Here is a 15,764-nt window from a genome sequence, read left to right as displayed (position 1 = left end):
GGATTCCAGAACTATAGCTTGATATGTTCAAGGCCCAGAATCTAAATGGATGTGACATGAGAATTCTAGCCTTCTGCAATTCCTTATTGTGCAACCTCCCGTATTTATAAACAAGCATGCACTAAAATTCAGTATGTCTTTTAAGCTGATCTGTTGAAAACATAAGTATATAATACAGTCAGACTTCAGTTAGCCATCTTTTGCTGGTTAGGTACACTGAAAAAAAATCTGAAGGCTGAAACACCTAACTTGGCAGCAGCTTCAAAATATCCTGTTGGTCCTAGAATGTTAATGTTCACATGCTCATTATGTGCATTTATTGTGCCCGGACTTCCCGCTGTCCAAATCTACCCTGCATCTCCATCAAGAAGATATATTGATCGGAACACTGCTAATATGACATGACTGGGGACAATACAGAGTGACATGACCGGAGGTGATGAGGAGAACACTTGTGGCTTCCAGGCCCTCCCCTCTCTCTCTCTCTGCACATATCTTAATGTGTATTACATCCCTGCCTTGGCAGTCACAGACAGAAAAGCCAAAAGATATTTATGAAGCTGCATCCATCAACTACACCAATGATCTACCTGAAATGCTGTCAGCTTACAGACTGACCTGCACCCGCTGTCTGTGTACACCACACTCCTTCCCTTTAGTTCTAGTTCTGGTTCCAGGGGCCAACAAGGCATTTCCCTACAGCCCATAAGCCTTTCACAGGGACCTAAGGGCATGGATCACAAATAAGAGTCATTGAGTTGGCATTTGCTCCATTAAGAGGAGGAACAAATTGGATTTCAATCTAGGACCAGGATACAGTAGAAATAAATATTAAAAATAAAATCTGTATATTTGTGGTTTTTGGAGCATTTGTCAGAGCAGTAGAAGTATACCCATTCCTGGCTCCATCACACAAAAAAGTAGATGGTTTGTTTGCATTCAGAATGATAGTTTATCCTTGTATATGCCAGAATTTATAACAAATACAGGGGCTATCCGAAACAATATACTGAAGCCCTAAATGTAGGGACTTCTCAATCTACTCTATTACATTCCATAATTTCCAATATGAATTTTTGGTTGACCTAAGTGTTAGGGAAATGTCTTATAACCTCTAAAAATATTTTCTCTTCATGAAGTAGAAGTCATGATCTTCTTTAGAAAGCATTTTTTTTCATGTACTGATTTAAATTTTTCACCCAAAATTCATGGACAAAATTGCATATTCAATTTTAAAACCAAACTGCACATAATTTAGTTTTTCTTTGAGTATAAAGAAGTTTGAGGTTTCTCTGAAACCCAGACATTCCGTTGTGAATTCAATTTGTGTTGCACAAACAAATGTAAATATAACAGCTGGCAGATAACTTGAGTTGTCTCACATGGCTGTGTGGCTGTGTCCAGTGGTTTGGGGAAGACACTCCTCAGGTCTTCTCCTTAGAAGTAGAAAAAAAGACAATATGAATTTGTTCACTTTAGGTAGCAAGCTAAACATATATTGTTACTACCTCACTTATACTATAAATATATACTCAGAAAACCATGATCAAGGTCAAGTTGAGTTTTTAAAATCCCATGGTGGTAATCTGGGATAAGACAGGGCTTTTCTTTAGGTCATTGAATGAGAAATTTTTTTCTCCTTAAAAAGGAAATCATTGTTGTCTTTTAGGAGAGAGATAAAGGCAAAAGACACATAAAGTAATGAGCTTAAAATGGATTTTCATTTCTTAAAAAAATGTGCTGGGTCAAATGGAATAGTTACATGAACTATAGAACTAGTTACATGAAATTTGGTTAGACATGAATAAAGAAATCAAAATAAGAATATTGCATTAATGAAAAAAGAATTAGTTCATTCCTGTTCTTTCTGAAGTTCTTTTGAGGATTTCCTTCCTCGTTAGATCTTATGAACTCCTGGCAAAGCAATTTCCAAAGAAATTCTATAATAAAGTGTGTGTTTTGAGGGAAAGAAAAAAAAAAGGGAAGAAGAGAAAGAAAAAAGAAAGACTGAGAAAAAAAGTAGCATCTTTAAAAGAACTTCTAGAATTTGAATTAAGTATGGCGTTAATTTTTTTCCACCAAGTCTCAGTCTTGGCAGGTTTCTGCTAAAATGCAGGAATTTCATGGATGTGGGATCTGGTGATGGAAAATGCATTATTATACAAAACAATTGTTGTACTTGAGAGAAACTATATGGGGAAAAATAACACCCTAGAATAAATACAAATGAAATTCATGTATCAAAACCAATACTGTGAAAATAGTTTAAATGTTTCTTGAATTTATATCTAGTCATTAACCTAAATGCAGATTTTAGTTCAAGCCACACTTCTGCCTCATGGTCAGAGGGTCTGAAAACCTGTGGCGTGGAAAATTGGCAGGATAAAGAATATTGAATTGGTCTCCATGGAAAAACAGATTTTGGCAGCCATAACCTCCTCTTTGAGCAGTTTTCCTCCTCCCTGCAATCACATTCTCCTCCCTATTTCACTTCACTTCACTGACATAGGCCAAGGGAAGGCCATGTACTCACCACATTAGCAAGCAGATGACCACTCACCAAAGGACCTTTCTCACTGGGCATAAATCCTATGTCCACTAGAAAAACCCCAACCCTAGACTCACCCCCTGAAACCACAAAGGCTGGAGGTTTCCATCTCTAGTGCCTTTGATTTCCTTTTTTCTTGGAGAACCTAAAAGAAATTGCGATTCACAAATGAAAATGATAAAATCATACTCATTGAAAAATTCTTACAATCCATTCCTCTCCCCCACTTCTACCCCATCCTGTTTTAATCCTACATTCTGTCCTGTTATCCCAAAGAAAGTGACATTTTCTTAGAGTTTTATTTAGTCTAAAGGACAAAAATTCAGGGACTTCAAAATCATTTCTCCACCTGGGAAGATCCTAATGTTCCACCTCACCTATAAAATCAGACTCCCTCCCTCCCGGGGCTAGTCCTAAATCCAGGCTCCATCAAGTAGCGCAGTGTTTGTGGAGAACATTTTCCTTCCAGCCTCACTTCCAACCTCTCCCAAACCCCACAGCATTAGAGGGAATGTTCCCCAGGGTTCCTCCAGTGGATTCCAGGACCGACCTTTGCATGAATTAAATGGGACAAGAATTCATCCCCAGTGAATGTTGTATCGGTGTGCTGTGCCTGTGCCTCTCTCGGTGGTTTCACCCTGATCTTTTCTCTCTTTGCAGCTGGTTAATAATCCACTAGCAAGTCAGGCTGCAGCGGCTGCAGCAGCAGCAGCCATGGGCTCCATAGCAAGCTCACAGGCCTTTGGCAATGCCCTCTCCAGTCTTCAGGGGGTCACGGGTCAACTAGTTACTAATGCACAAGGACAGGTGAGTGGGAGATGGGAACAAGAGTGAATTTTTATGGCAGATTGAACTCAGAAAGGAAATGAATTTCTTTTGCATGACAGTGATATGTAACCACATCCATTCGAGGCAAATAAATAACATTTACTAGCAATGTCAAGAATAGGAGAAGGGTTGGGAGGTGTTTATATTTTAGAAGCAAGATATCTTTTTTTCCTCCCAAAGGATGTCTTAAGTTTTATTTTTTTTTTATTTCTGTATTTTGACTCATGTTATAACCTTACTTGAAGAAATTCCTTTTCATGACCGTGGCATTCTTTAAAAAATAATAATTACAATAAGTTATATTTTCAAAATAAAATTGCGCTTCTTTCTGTTTTTGTGTTTTTTAAGCTTGGATAATGAGGGAAACTAGTAGATTTCCTTTTTTATTGCCCTAAGATTTCTAAATCAGCTTTAATAGAGTCAATTTCTAAATGTATGGGAATGTGATAGGAAACTACTGAAGAAATCCTGTAAGAGCAATAGAGAAAAGGGTGAGTTAGAACGACGGCAACTGCAAGTCGGACACACTTGCTGCTTGTCAGGCATCTGGCAGTCTCTTATTCGCTTGTGGAATCACTTCAGTCCACAGGAGCCAGTGACCTTCCCTCGTGCCATGTCACCCCTACCTTGCACTGCTTATGTGCCCACTCCTGGTCACCAAGACACTGACAAAGCTCCAGCTAAGGGTATTTCTTCATCAAGACCTCCCAATAAACCTAAAAGCTTCATGCAAAGCAAACAAGAGGTCATCTTATTTGGCCGTCTGGACATCTCCCATTTGAAGGTCTGACACGGGGTGCAGCCTCGGTGGTTAGGACACCTTGTTCTCAAATTTCGCTGTTTCTGCTGATGAGGCTTACATCCTCGCAGGTGTTTTCTTCTCAGAGCTATTTATCCACCAGTGTTACCTCTTCCTGCTTGGCCTGCTCTGTGGAGAACTGGAATTGCGATGTCCTGAACCTTGTTTTTATTTTACATAAACAGTAAACAAAGATGCATTATAAGCTAAACCGTTTCCATCTACGTCCCAGCGGAAAAAAAAGCTGACCTTGTTATATTTCCTGGGCGGGTGTGGGATTGTCCCATCAGAACCCCGAGGGCTGAACGATGGAGCTTGTCAAAGAGCAGCCCCAGGTAATGAATCATCTTATCACAGGTGCACACCACACATATTAAAGGAGGGTTGTATGAACACGATGCCCTCCACAGTAACCTTTCAATGTCGGCTTTAACCCTTGTTCCAATCCCTTTTCATCAAAGAATCATTTTATGCAGCCAGGGCTAAATGGAGGCTCTCAAAAGCCTATTAAGATTTCTGAAGGGATGGGGTATTGGTGTGGAGGAAAAGTTGGTTATAATATCTATAACTCAAATGCAGATCGGGTCAGTCTTGGAAGCTGTTTCCTAGAGTTGTGCCGCAAATAGAATACTCCAGTTCCTTCCTGCCAAGCAGCTGGCCCTTGAGATGTAAATGTTAAGAGTTCAAAATAGAAATAATATCTACTGATACTGTATTTTCCTCTGATTTTTGTGTTCCAGTGTCCAAGTAAAATGTACCACAATACCTCATCCCTTTAGTATTTCTGATAGAGAAAATGTTTCATAATTTAAAAGGAATCATTAGGAATTATTCTTCTGATGATCAGATGACTAATCAGCTGGCCAGCCCCTTTCTTGGGGACTAGAGTTACAATCTTTGTTCTGTATGACCTCTGCCAGCCCCCATCTCAGGAATTTCTCTCCTAGCACCTAAGTACCCATAAGAAAATGTTTTTGATCAATACTCTGCATATATAGAATGAGTTAATTTTATTTTAACTTATTTTTTATTAGAAACTATTTTAATGCATTTGATTAGTTTATTGATTATAATAAATATGGCAGACTAATGTAAGATGTTAACAGGGGAAAGTGGATGAGGAATATGTGAGAACTTTCTCTGTTTTCTTCTCAATTTTTAGACACTGTATTCTGATAGTTGATTTCATGTGATACATAAACTTCCTAATGTAAAAGATAATTACTTTTACAGAGAAATCAATAATGCCCATTGTTGAAGTCTTGTCTGCAAGTTTTAGACACATGCCCAATGGCATCCTACCTTCCTTGAGTACAAGAAGAGACCAAGATACATTCCCAGTGGATGAACTGGCCTCATTCATGTAGCAAGCACTATGTTATTTTTTAGCGTTTGGATTATAAAAACAAACATCTTCCTGGAAAGAGGAGCACACCCTTCCCTTCATCTGTTTATACAAAGATGGTTTTCTGAGCCTTTTGAAGTCATCAAAGTACAACAAAAAGGGGAAAAAAATTGTGTGTGTGTGTGTGTGTGTGTGTGTGTGTGTGTTCCTTTGGCTTGTATTATTTGGCACACAAGATAAAATATACTAGAATCATGGTAATACAATTAAAGTTGTTCAAAATACCATTTAAACTAGGATTTTACGTCCAATCCATTTTAATACTTAAAAATCTTCACAGTGCTTTCCCAGAACAGGTTTAAAAAAAACACCTCCGAATACATAGAAATTCTTTCATTTGAATTCTTGACATCAACTGTTTTTTTACATTTGAGAGTTCACCTTGGAGTAATAACATTAAAATCTAAACCTAAATTTGAAAAGCATGTTTTACTCCACTAATAATTTGGTGAGGCAGGCTGGTTGAGAAGGCATCATAATTTCAAAGGGTCATTCAATGATCAGAAATGCCCTAACCCTTGCTCCCCACTGCAAAGATTTTCTTGGCTACTTGGAAACCAAGTTAGGAGCCCTGACTGAATTCAGACCTGCCTGGAATCTGGTTTCTGACCCATTTCTTTCTAGTCTTACAACCCGGGGGCAATGACCGTGTCTTAATAAACTGGAGGTTATTGAGAACCCTCAAGGTTCTAACAGTGAGGCAGCCAGTACCATAGTCCGGGGCCTGTCGCACAGCAGGTGCCCAGCCCACATAGGAGACCTGCTAGACTCTTCCTCCAGGCTCCTGGCATTGCACTTGCAACAGAAAGAAATCCTAACACCTAGGATTTGCAGTTTTACTTCCCTGTGTAGGAAGTCTCAATCTATGTCAGAATTTTTTTTGTTATTTTTTTTCAACAAGTAGTTATGAGCATATATAGAGGAGAAAATTCAGTCATTTGTATATTTTTCTGACTGTCATTCATTATGCAATTAAGTCAGAAATCAGACACTGTTCCAAAAAGTGATTAATTTGATAGAAATATTACATTCAAAGGTCACAAAGCACAGATCTTACCCAGGGAAGTTGATGTAATTTATTTTAAAATCATATCATTCTCAACTACACTGTAAGGTGGGAAGGTAGCAAAGTGTCCCACTGGCCATTAGTGATCAGGAAACATAATGGTTATCACAGAGCAGAGACAAATGTTCCAAATCTCTTTACTTACTGAATCAGAAACTGTGTACAGAAATCAGATTCTGTGCAAACACAGAATCTAAACAAAGGAATGAGCACTGGCTATAGATTTATTTGGATCTCAAGTCAGCCAATCACCAGTTTTTCAATGTTTAGCAAATGATTAAAGTTCTCTGAGCTTTTAATTTCACTGTGAAATAGAAACAATAAAACTTAATCCCCCAGATTATGATAAATGTGTGAAAAAAAGACCATAAGTGCCTGAGTATAAATTAATGATACAAATAGTTGACATAGTTATCATCATCATCATGATTTTGGTTTAGAGTTTGTCTAGCATTTTCTGGAGACCTGTGTTTGGTTTGAATAAACAACAATAGGCAGCACCGTGTACAGACAAAGTGGCTGGGCTCTGGCACCAGACTGTGATCCACCAATTGGGAGGCTCTGGGTAACTGATTTACCCTCTGTGTGCCTCAATTTCCTCACCTGAAAAATGGAGATAATAATGGCACCAGCTTCCAGGATTAACATGCTTAGATTGGGGTGAAGTACATAGTTATCGTTCAATAATGCTATTACTCAATAAGTCTTGTTATTACTATTCAAAATGCTATGTGTTCTCAGTTCAAAAGTGTGCCCACAAACCAGCTGTGGGTGTGTGGGGGTTTGAGAATGTGACACTAATTGTGGTAGGACATCAGAAATCTCATCTTTACCTTGGATAGCTCAGTAGGTATGATTGTGTGTACATGTGTGTGTAAATGTGTGTGTGCGCACGAATGCACACTCCTAACACTCATTCAGTGGGTATGTTCAGGATTTGGCAAGTAGATTTACCATCGATTTGTTCAGCTATAGAATTGGCTTCCCTGTGCCCCTGGCAATATCTCCTTATTGGCATTACATTATTGCAGAAAAGTAAAAGCAAATGAAATTTTATTTTATCCTGGGGCTAAAAAAAGCATTTTACATTTTAACTGAAGCTCAGAATGTTTCTGATGAAATTAGTTCTCAAGCATCGTGAATTTTTCTTAAGTGGAAGCAAGTCAAGTCCAAGACCCTCCATTTTTGCTTTAAAGAGCCAGTCAGTTAAAAGAAAATTAAAAAACATTTTTAATATATAAAAAAGACAAAAATTTTAAAGGGACTTACCTAACAAGTTGCCCCAAATACATATACTCATTATATAAAAATATAATTGCTGAGTAGAATTATTTTTGCCAGATGGAAAGATTTGCTGCTGTGGTATGGGATAAGGACTACCCCTAAAAAGGATCATAAGATTATTATTAAAGAATAATCTGCTGATACTAGCAGCCTTGATTACACAAAATCATTAATGATGAGTTGCCTCTATCAACAATCCTGGGGAGAGAGAGAGGCAGGAACATCACCCGCCCACCCCAGCAGGAAGACCATTATAATATCATTACTTTCAAATGTGCCTAAAAGTATGTTTTAGAACTGAAAAAAACACCAGGATGTCCCTCTGACTTATGATAATAAGCTAAATATAATCAAAGGGTAGTTAACAGTATGAGCTTCTAAGGAAACAGGTCTAACATTTCTTTTTTTTTTAAACATTTATTTTATTTATACAAGAACCAGGGTACAAGGCCAGATGTGCAGGAGGGTGAGAGGATTCACCAGAGACAGAGCAGGGAACAGAACGGGCAGACTGATGAAATACACTGCTGAGGGGAGCAGCGGGCGAGACAGGCGATGTCTGCTTGCCATGTGGGTTGCTCCAAGGCTGGCGGGGACCGAACCAGCACTGCAGAGGCTGTGGACAGCTTCACAGCGCTGCACTCAACTGCCTGCATCACCATGGAGGCCCTGAACCTCTTTTCTATAATAGTTATTTGGCTTTGAATAGTTATAGAACTTTCTGGGCCTCTGCTTACTGATAATTCCTCATCAGTAAAACAGCAGTGATAAGACCTCTTATATACTTTTGTGGCAGGATTAAAGAGATAATAGCAGGAAAAGTACTTAGCTCAGTGCCTGATATGTTATAAGAAGTTCATAAATAATATTATTTTATTAATAAGTTAATAAGTTGTATCTATTAATTTTAAGATGAAAAACCAGCCATTGACCCTGAACTATGTCAAAAGTAACTTAATTCATAATTTAAATAAATATGTGAGAATCTTATAGAGCAAATCACTATAAGGTCAACAAAGATAATAATAAATGCAAATCTCATCCAGTAAGTGTCCACTGAGCCCCTGGGTGGATTTTCCTAGGTCTGCATAGCTCTAACAAAGTCATTGCTGCATACGGTAGTAAACTTATTTTCAACTCCTGTGCAACGTACATAAATATTGTGTCATTTTGACAACGTGACTATAGCAAATGAGGTGCATTAGACTTACTCAGCTAAAATCAATTGACCAGGACTGGGAGTTTTGCATATACTCTTACTTCATTTTTTAATAAGGAAACATGTTGAAAATTAAGAATATTTTGCAAAAGATCTTTTTATACAACCGTTAAACATTCAGAGATGGTGCCTGCTAACATCTAAACATTCAGAGTTGGTGCCTGCTAACATCTTTTCCTGTACACTTCAGTTTTCTTGCTTATTTTTGATGAAGTAAACATTACTGACGTGGCTAAGGCTTTACCCCTCTTTCCCGGGTGATTACTATGATAAAACTGTGATTCCGTTCAGTCAAGTTTTGCATTTATATTATAAAATATTGATTTTAATAATTAAAAAGACATGCACAGAATACCATTTTTGAAATACAAATAGAATATAGCGTTTAGACATTTTACATAAATAAGCTTCAAACATATTTGTTGAAACTCCCGTCTAGATAATTGGACATTCAGAGAGCGTGCTTGTGTATTTCCCCGCAAAGTGCTGTGAGGAGCGCAAGCTGTTTATGAAATACCGTTAACTGATGGCTTGGGCCATATTTTCTAAACCAAATCTCAAAAGATTTTAGTTTCTCATTTGCAAATATATGAAGCGCTTAAACAGTATAAAAATTAAATCACATTCAGTGAATTACACATCAAACATCATTTTAAAGAAAATAACATTTTTTAAAATCACCTCTTTCTAGAGACTGGAAAATATATGTTCATGGGGTCAATAACATTATATGAATTTTACCCTGGCTTCATCCGAGTAATAAAAATAAAACAATAACAACGATAAACAACCTCCATCTTTCTACTAACATATCATATTTCCCCTTCGAGTCCAGTTGCGCTTTATTTCCACATTTCAGGAGAAGCCATTGCATTAAGGCAGTGTCTCCCTAAGTGTGCGCCTCTGGGGTGCGGGGGGTGCGGGACAACTAGTCCCTGAAGAATGTGCACAGACGCGGGCGGTCTGGGGAGGCTCGGGGGCGCCGCGCCGCCCTGGGCCGGGAGGGCTCCAGTCCTGTCCGCAGGGACTCGCGCCTGTGACCGCGCGTGAGGCGTGAAGCAGGATGGTTTCCGCACCACACTCCACCTCAACTTCTTTAACCCCGCTTTTCCCGGACTTACTGCCCCTCCCCCGGCCCCAACATTTCATAGAATCACGTAAGCGAACACCCTGTAGGAAGTGCTGCAGGAAGTAATTCAGTCATCCTGTCCAAGAATTTAATGTGAAGTAATGATTTAAATCAGAAATGAACCACGGGGGCGAGGGGGTTTCCTTTGCCACAGGGGCTTTGTGGCTGCAGAATGGCCTGGCCGTTTTGAATGCTCACACCTCACATCGCGTTTGCATTAAAAAGAGGTCTCCCGCTGCTCTGAAGCAGTCCCAGGGGCTGTAAGATGAACACCCCGGGCAGATCAACGTGTGGTGGCCTCGAGGCGCCCCGCTGAAGTGTGCTCTCTCTGGGTGCCGCCTTCTGCAGTGCCTGGTCAGCGGTAGAGGGGAGGAGGTCGACTGGCCGGGTGACACCAGCCATTCGGAGGAGGAGGGCGCCCTTGATGGTAAATGGAGCTAATGAGTGCTGATGGCTCTGGGCTCCTTAGTGATTACGCAGGAGATGGATTAGGTGGGAGGCCTTGCTTCTGTGGGGGCTCAGCTGCTGTCACGCCGCATGTAATCAAGCCTCAGAGTGGCTCAGCAGCATCAGCAGAAGCCAGGCCCTGACCCTCTTTATGACAGGGAACTGTTCAACCCAGAACTTCACTGCCTTGCCAGCGGTTGCCCTTAAGCCTTCTGCTCCTTCCTTACCTCCCCATTTCTGAAAAGAAAGGGTTAATGTCTCTAGTGACCTGGCCCAAAGAGCAGGCCAACTTAGGGAACTGAAAATAAAGCAACTTTTGAAATCTTTTTTCTACCTTCTTCCCCTCCCCCACAAAAATCAGCAAGGCAACCTGTAATTAAAAGGGAAAGGCAGAAATCTCTCTCTCTCTCTCTCTCTCTCTCTCTCTCTCTCTCTCTCTCTCTCTCTTTGACACACACACACACACACACACACACACACAACCACACAGTTTGGGGAATTCCCTTAAAGACTGTGCCAGAGAGAACCAAGCCTTCTCTAGATCTAAAGGGGAACTTTGGTTGTTTTGCTGTCACATTTTTTTCTCTCTCTCCAGGGAATCCTTTTCATTATTGTTATTAATTCTTCATCTATGAGTATTTCACTTTGCTGAGAACAGGGGAATGTTTCCTTGTATTAGCTCCTGGGTCAAGACTATTGTCATGTCGTTTCTAGCTAAAGAATAGGAACAGTGCCCAAATCACCATTTTACAAGTAGACAGCTATCTCAAAACTAGTCTGACTTCTCAGATCTTTGTTTCACTGACATAGTTTACATTCCATGCATACATAGTGCAACCTCGTGGAAAAATAGTATCACTGACAAATGTTCAATTGGCTCATTCAGTGAGCAAAGTTGTTATTAGTGTAGGGTTAATTTTTAGCTGACTTTTCCTTTGGATCTGTTACAGGACAGGGAGAGGGGCAGCCCAAACCCCACAAACCTGCCTATTCTAAATGGGTTCTACCATCCGCCGCATAGACACAAAACACATGAGACTTTAATGGGAAGGAACTTTAATAAAACTAGGAAACAATACAGGAAAGGCAAAGAGTCTAGTTTTTAAATGAAGCACCCAAAGTTACCCGTCCCCTCGTGGGTAAAAGTCCATCCATATGGGATCGGCCCAGAGCCTGCCACAAGTCTAAAGCATCTTCCAGTGGGGACCCACAGACAACAACCAGACAAGCCCGGAAGGAAAAGAGCAAAATCAAAATCAAGATAAAAGCTGCCATTGTCACCTCCCCACCTCACCCACATCTGTGTCACCCAGTCCACGACCAAAAGACAAGCGAGTTTCTTCACGTGTCTCTAGGCTCCATGTGCCTCCTCCAGGTCTCCTTCTGGCTCCATCCTGCTTCCTTCCTTCCTCAGTCTCCTCTGCAGCCTCTTCTCTTCCTGCTCAGCTCCACCCTCCATTTGGGTGGGGAAGGGAACCTGGAACCTCCCCCTTTCCTGGGGACCACCCTGTTACAGATCTAGTGTATCCTAGAAAAGAATAATAGATATAATGATATCTCCCATGCACTGAGTTTGACCAGTTTGAAGCTGGTATCAGTGAACTGAGAATTAAATTGACTCGCTGGGATAACATCTATAGTAAGTGGCAGAACTGAAGTTTGAGCCCAAAGTCCACATCCATCCACGTGTATCATACTCAGTTTCTTGGGTTCAAAGACCTAGATTCATTCAGTAGATTCTCATAGACATGTGACAAATTTTGGAATCTTCATTTATGCATCTGCAAATGGAAAATTGATAACTCTTGCCCATCAATCTCAGAGATTTTTTCCTGAAGGTATATACCTACACACTTGAAAATAGTAAAAAGTTATAAGCCTTGCCAAAATAAGTACTGGGAATTATAATCACTATTCTCACCTTTATTATTTTTGCTGAGCAAAAGAACTAGAGAAATAGGTTCAGGGAAGTTTCTAAAAGAAAGAGATAAATTTAAAAAATCAACCTCGTCTTGTTAGAGAAAATCAGCCTCCTAAGGACTGGTATCTCCTGCCCTCCAACCACACATCCTGCCCATGAGTGTTCAGTAAATACATGGTGTGTGCTTCAAATGGCCACTAACCCAAGTAAGCCTACCAGAGCTAAATAGGAAATCCTGTCCAAGTGAATCTTCAGGTAAGGGGATTTTGGATTTTTGGTGGTGGTGGTTTTTTTTTTTTTTTTTTTGTAATATCACACAGCATGTTGTATTACTGATTAAGCTCCAATGCAGAAATACTCCAGACATTTCTATATCCTTCCGTTTAAAAACTGTCCCTCTAATGAGATAAGCCCTTCCTAAGAAAAAGAAAAATAGCTAATACTGTGTTATGAGAAACCACTAATTTTAAGTTCCACATAAATATTAAAAATGTGGGTGTCTTATAATTAAAAATTTACATATGTATTTGATAAATAGCCTTCAAGCAAATCCAGTATCAGAAAGACTATACACTGGGATGTTGATGATGGCTCTCTTTTTAGCACAGAGTTTTTAGTAAAAAGTCTGGAATGGAAGCTAGGAAATGTTAATTAAACTTGATTTGAGTCTGGGGGCAAATAAAGAGAGCAAGTGCTGAATTTGGTTTAGGTTTCCTAGAGCAACATCAGTTTTGTTTTTTGTTTTTTTTTTCTGTAAATGATCTTTATGGTTAAGTAGAGTATTGTCAGAAAGGAGAAAACATTAAATTCAAGTGTGAGATACATTCCATCTCCAGGAATTTTTCATTATATCATATGCCATATGCCCAGCAATGCACCCAACTTTCTTGTTGCATCTTTCATAAATATAGGTATCATGTCATCAGCTCACTGGCCAAAAAGAGAGAAATGAGAAACAGATCAGAGATAGGTAAGAAGGGAAAATTCACAGCTCAGAACATGAGAGGAGTCAGGTTCAAATTCAAATGAATTAAATTAAATGAATTAAATTCAATCCAAATGAATTTAATAGGACAATGTTCAGGCGGTTCTTCATCTCATCAACTAATCTTTTTAGCCTTGTAAAAATAACAGTATAAGGAGATCCTGAGAAGATGTTAAGAGATAGAATATGACAGTAAAGTCAAGATGTGATATAACTTTATGCTTGTAGATAAAAGGCTTCAATCAAGCACCACACACATACACAGAGAAACACATTATACCCTCTCAAGATCTGACAGTGGTATGGACCAGTTGATTTCTTTGACCCATCTAGCACCTGAACAAGCACAGGAAAGACAATGGAAACAAAGGTTCTAGCAGTGAAGATTTTATTCATTGGCCAAGTTATGCTGACAGGGAGCTCCTGCTCCAAAGTCCTTCTCCCTGAACTGGGGAGGAGCAGAGACATATATGAGGGAGTATTGACAAGCTAAAGAGTCTTCCTCAGCAAGATTTCAGAGAAATAGGCAGGGTTTCCAGGAAATGCATTCATGCCCCTTTTCTTCTTTCAAGTTTAGTCTTGACCAGATCTGTCATGGCACCACTGGGCATACTTTTTACTGTGGTAAAAAGCATACTGTGCTAAAGGCTTATCTTATTTCTACCTCCATCTTGGTCTCAGTGAGTTGTGACTGGTTTTCTACAGTTTTGGAGAAGATAAGCAGAGCAAGGATGAGAGGCTTCTTATTAAAAAAATAAATAAGGGCTTTCCCTAGTGGCGCAGGTGGTTGAGTGCAGTGCTCTGAAGCTGTCCGCAGCCTCTGCAGCAAAGGTTCAATCCCTGCTGGCTGGCGAGATACCCACATGGCACGGCAGACCTCTCCTGTCTCACCTGCTGCTCCCCTCAGCAGTGTATTTCAGTCAATCTGCCTATTCTGTTCCCCACTCTGTCTCTGGTGAATCCTCTCACCCTCCCGTGCATCTGGCCTGCACCCCAGTTTTTGCATGTATGAATAAATAAATCTTTAAAAAATAAATAAAAGTAAACAGGAATAGAGCAAGGATGAACAGAGCAAGGATAAGGAACTTAATGTTACTGGCCCAGTGACAACCCTTGCCAATAGATACTCAGAATCATGCAGTCTCTCAGAGCAGCTAATGTCCATGTGCTCACATGGAAGGCAACTCATGGTAAGGAGCACAGGCTTTCAAATTAGAGCCCATCTCTAAGCATCTCTATGATCTCAGAAAAGGCATCTAATCCTACTCAGCAGCGGTGTTCTCTTTCTTGAAAAAACAGCAATATCTTTCCCTCAGAGTTGTAAGGAAGATTAGTACTGACTATAAGACAATTAGTAAATAACTGCCATTTATTGAACATTTTCTGCATACCATTACTTAGCATTTGATATTTCACTTCATCTTCATTACAACTACAGAATATGATTTGTTCCCATTGTACTCATTGTATAGATGAGGAAAATTTCCAAGATCACCAGCTGGAAGTGGCAGAATCAAATTCAGGGTTTTTTGATAGCCAAAAAAAAAAAAAAAAAAAAAAACCTGTTTTTAATCTGTGCTTTTACAATAATTCAATATATTTTGTTCACTGATGTATTTGAAGTGGCTTGAATAGCACCTGGCACATTGTAAACATAAACATTATAATAAAATTTGTGGACTGAATGAATATAATGCTTCATACAAGCTGAGGTGCTAGGCTATGAGCATTTTGCCTAAATTTATCATTTCATTTTATTCTGACCATAATCTTACACTATTATCTCCAATTTACATCTAAGGAAACAGAGACTCAGAAAAGCTAAGCAGCTCCCAGGACCACAGAGTTAGCAAGTGAAAGAAGGCACATTTGAGTCCATGCCTGGCTGCTTCAAAACCAAGCTCTCACCTCAGCTAAGCTGCTTTCAACATTAAATGTATAAAGTGCCTATTACCGTGCCTGCCATAGAGTAGTTATTCCATAAATATTGTGTCTTCTTTGCCCATATACATTTTTGCCCATGTAAAGTATCTTATCGAAAGTAGAGACTTTAATATATTGAAGTTTTATGTGGAAATGCATTTAAGCATAATGCCTCCTAGTACTGCTACCTCTGATAAAATGGCACTGGTC

The 15,764-nt window shown here is 39.5% G+C and overlaps 1 protein-coding gene across 2 annotated transcripts in view; it reads left to right on the top strand.

Annotated features, from left to right (window-relative positions):
• Positions 1-15,764, top strand: part of POU6F2 (POU class 6 homeobox 2) — a 526,248-nt gene that overhangs the window by 459,367 nt on the left and 51,117 nt on the right. For both annotated transcript variants that reach the window (XM_037507267.1, XM_037507275.1), the window contains one exon: positions 3,209-3,355. In XM_037507267.1, coding sequence (XP_037363164.1) covers positions 3,209-3,355 — 147 coding nt within the window. The remainder of the gene's footprint in view (positions 1-3,208; positions 3,356-15,764) is intronic.

Source organism: Talpa occidentalis, unplaced genomic scaffold, assembly GCF_014898055.3.
Source record: "Talpa occidentalis isolate TD23 unplaced genomic scaffold, MPIMG_talOcc4v2.1, whole genome shotgun sequence".
NCBI lineage: Eukaryota > Metazoa > Chordata > Mammalia > Eulipotyphla > Talpidae > Talpa > Talpa occidentalis.
This window is presented reverse-complemented; position numbering and strand designations above follow the sequence as displayed.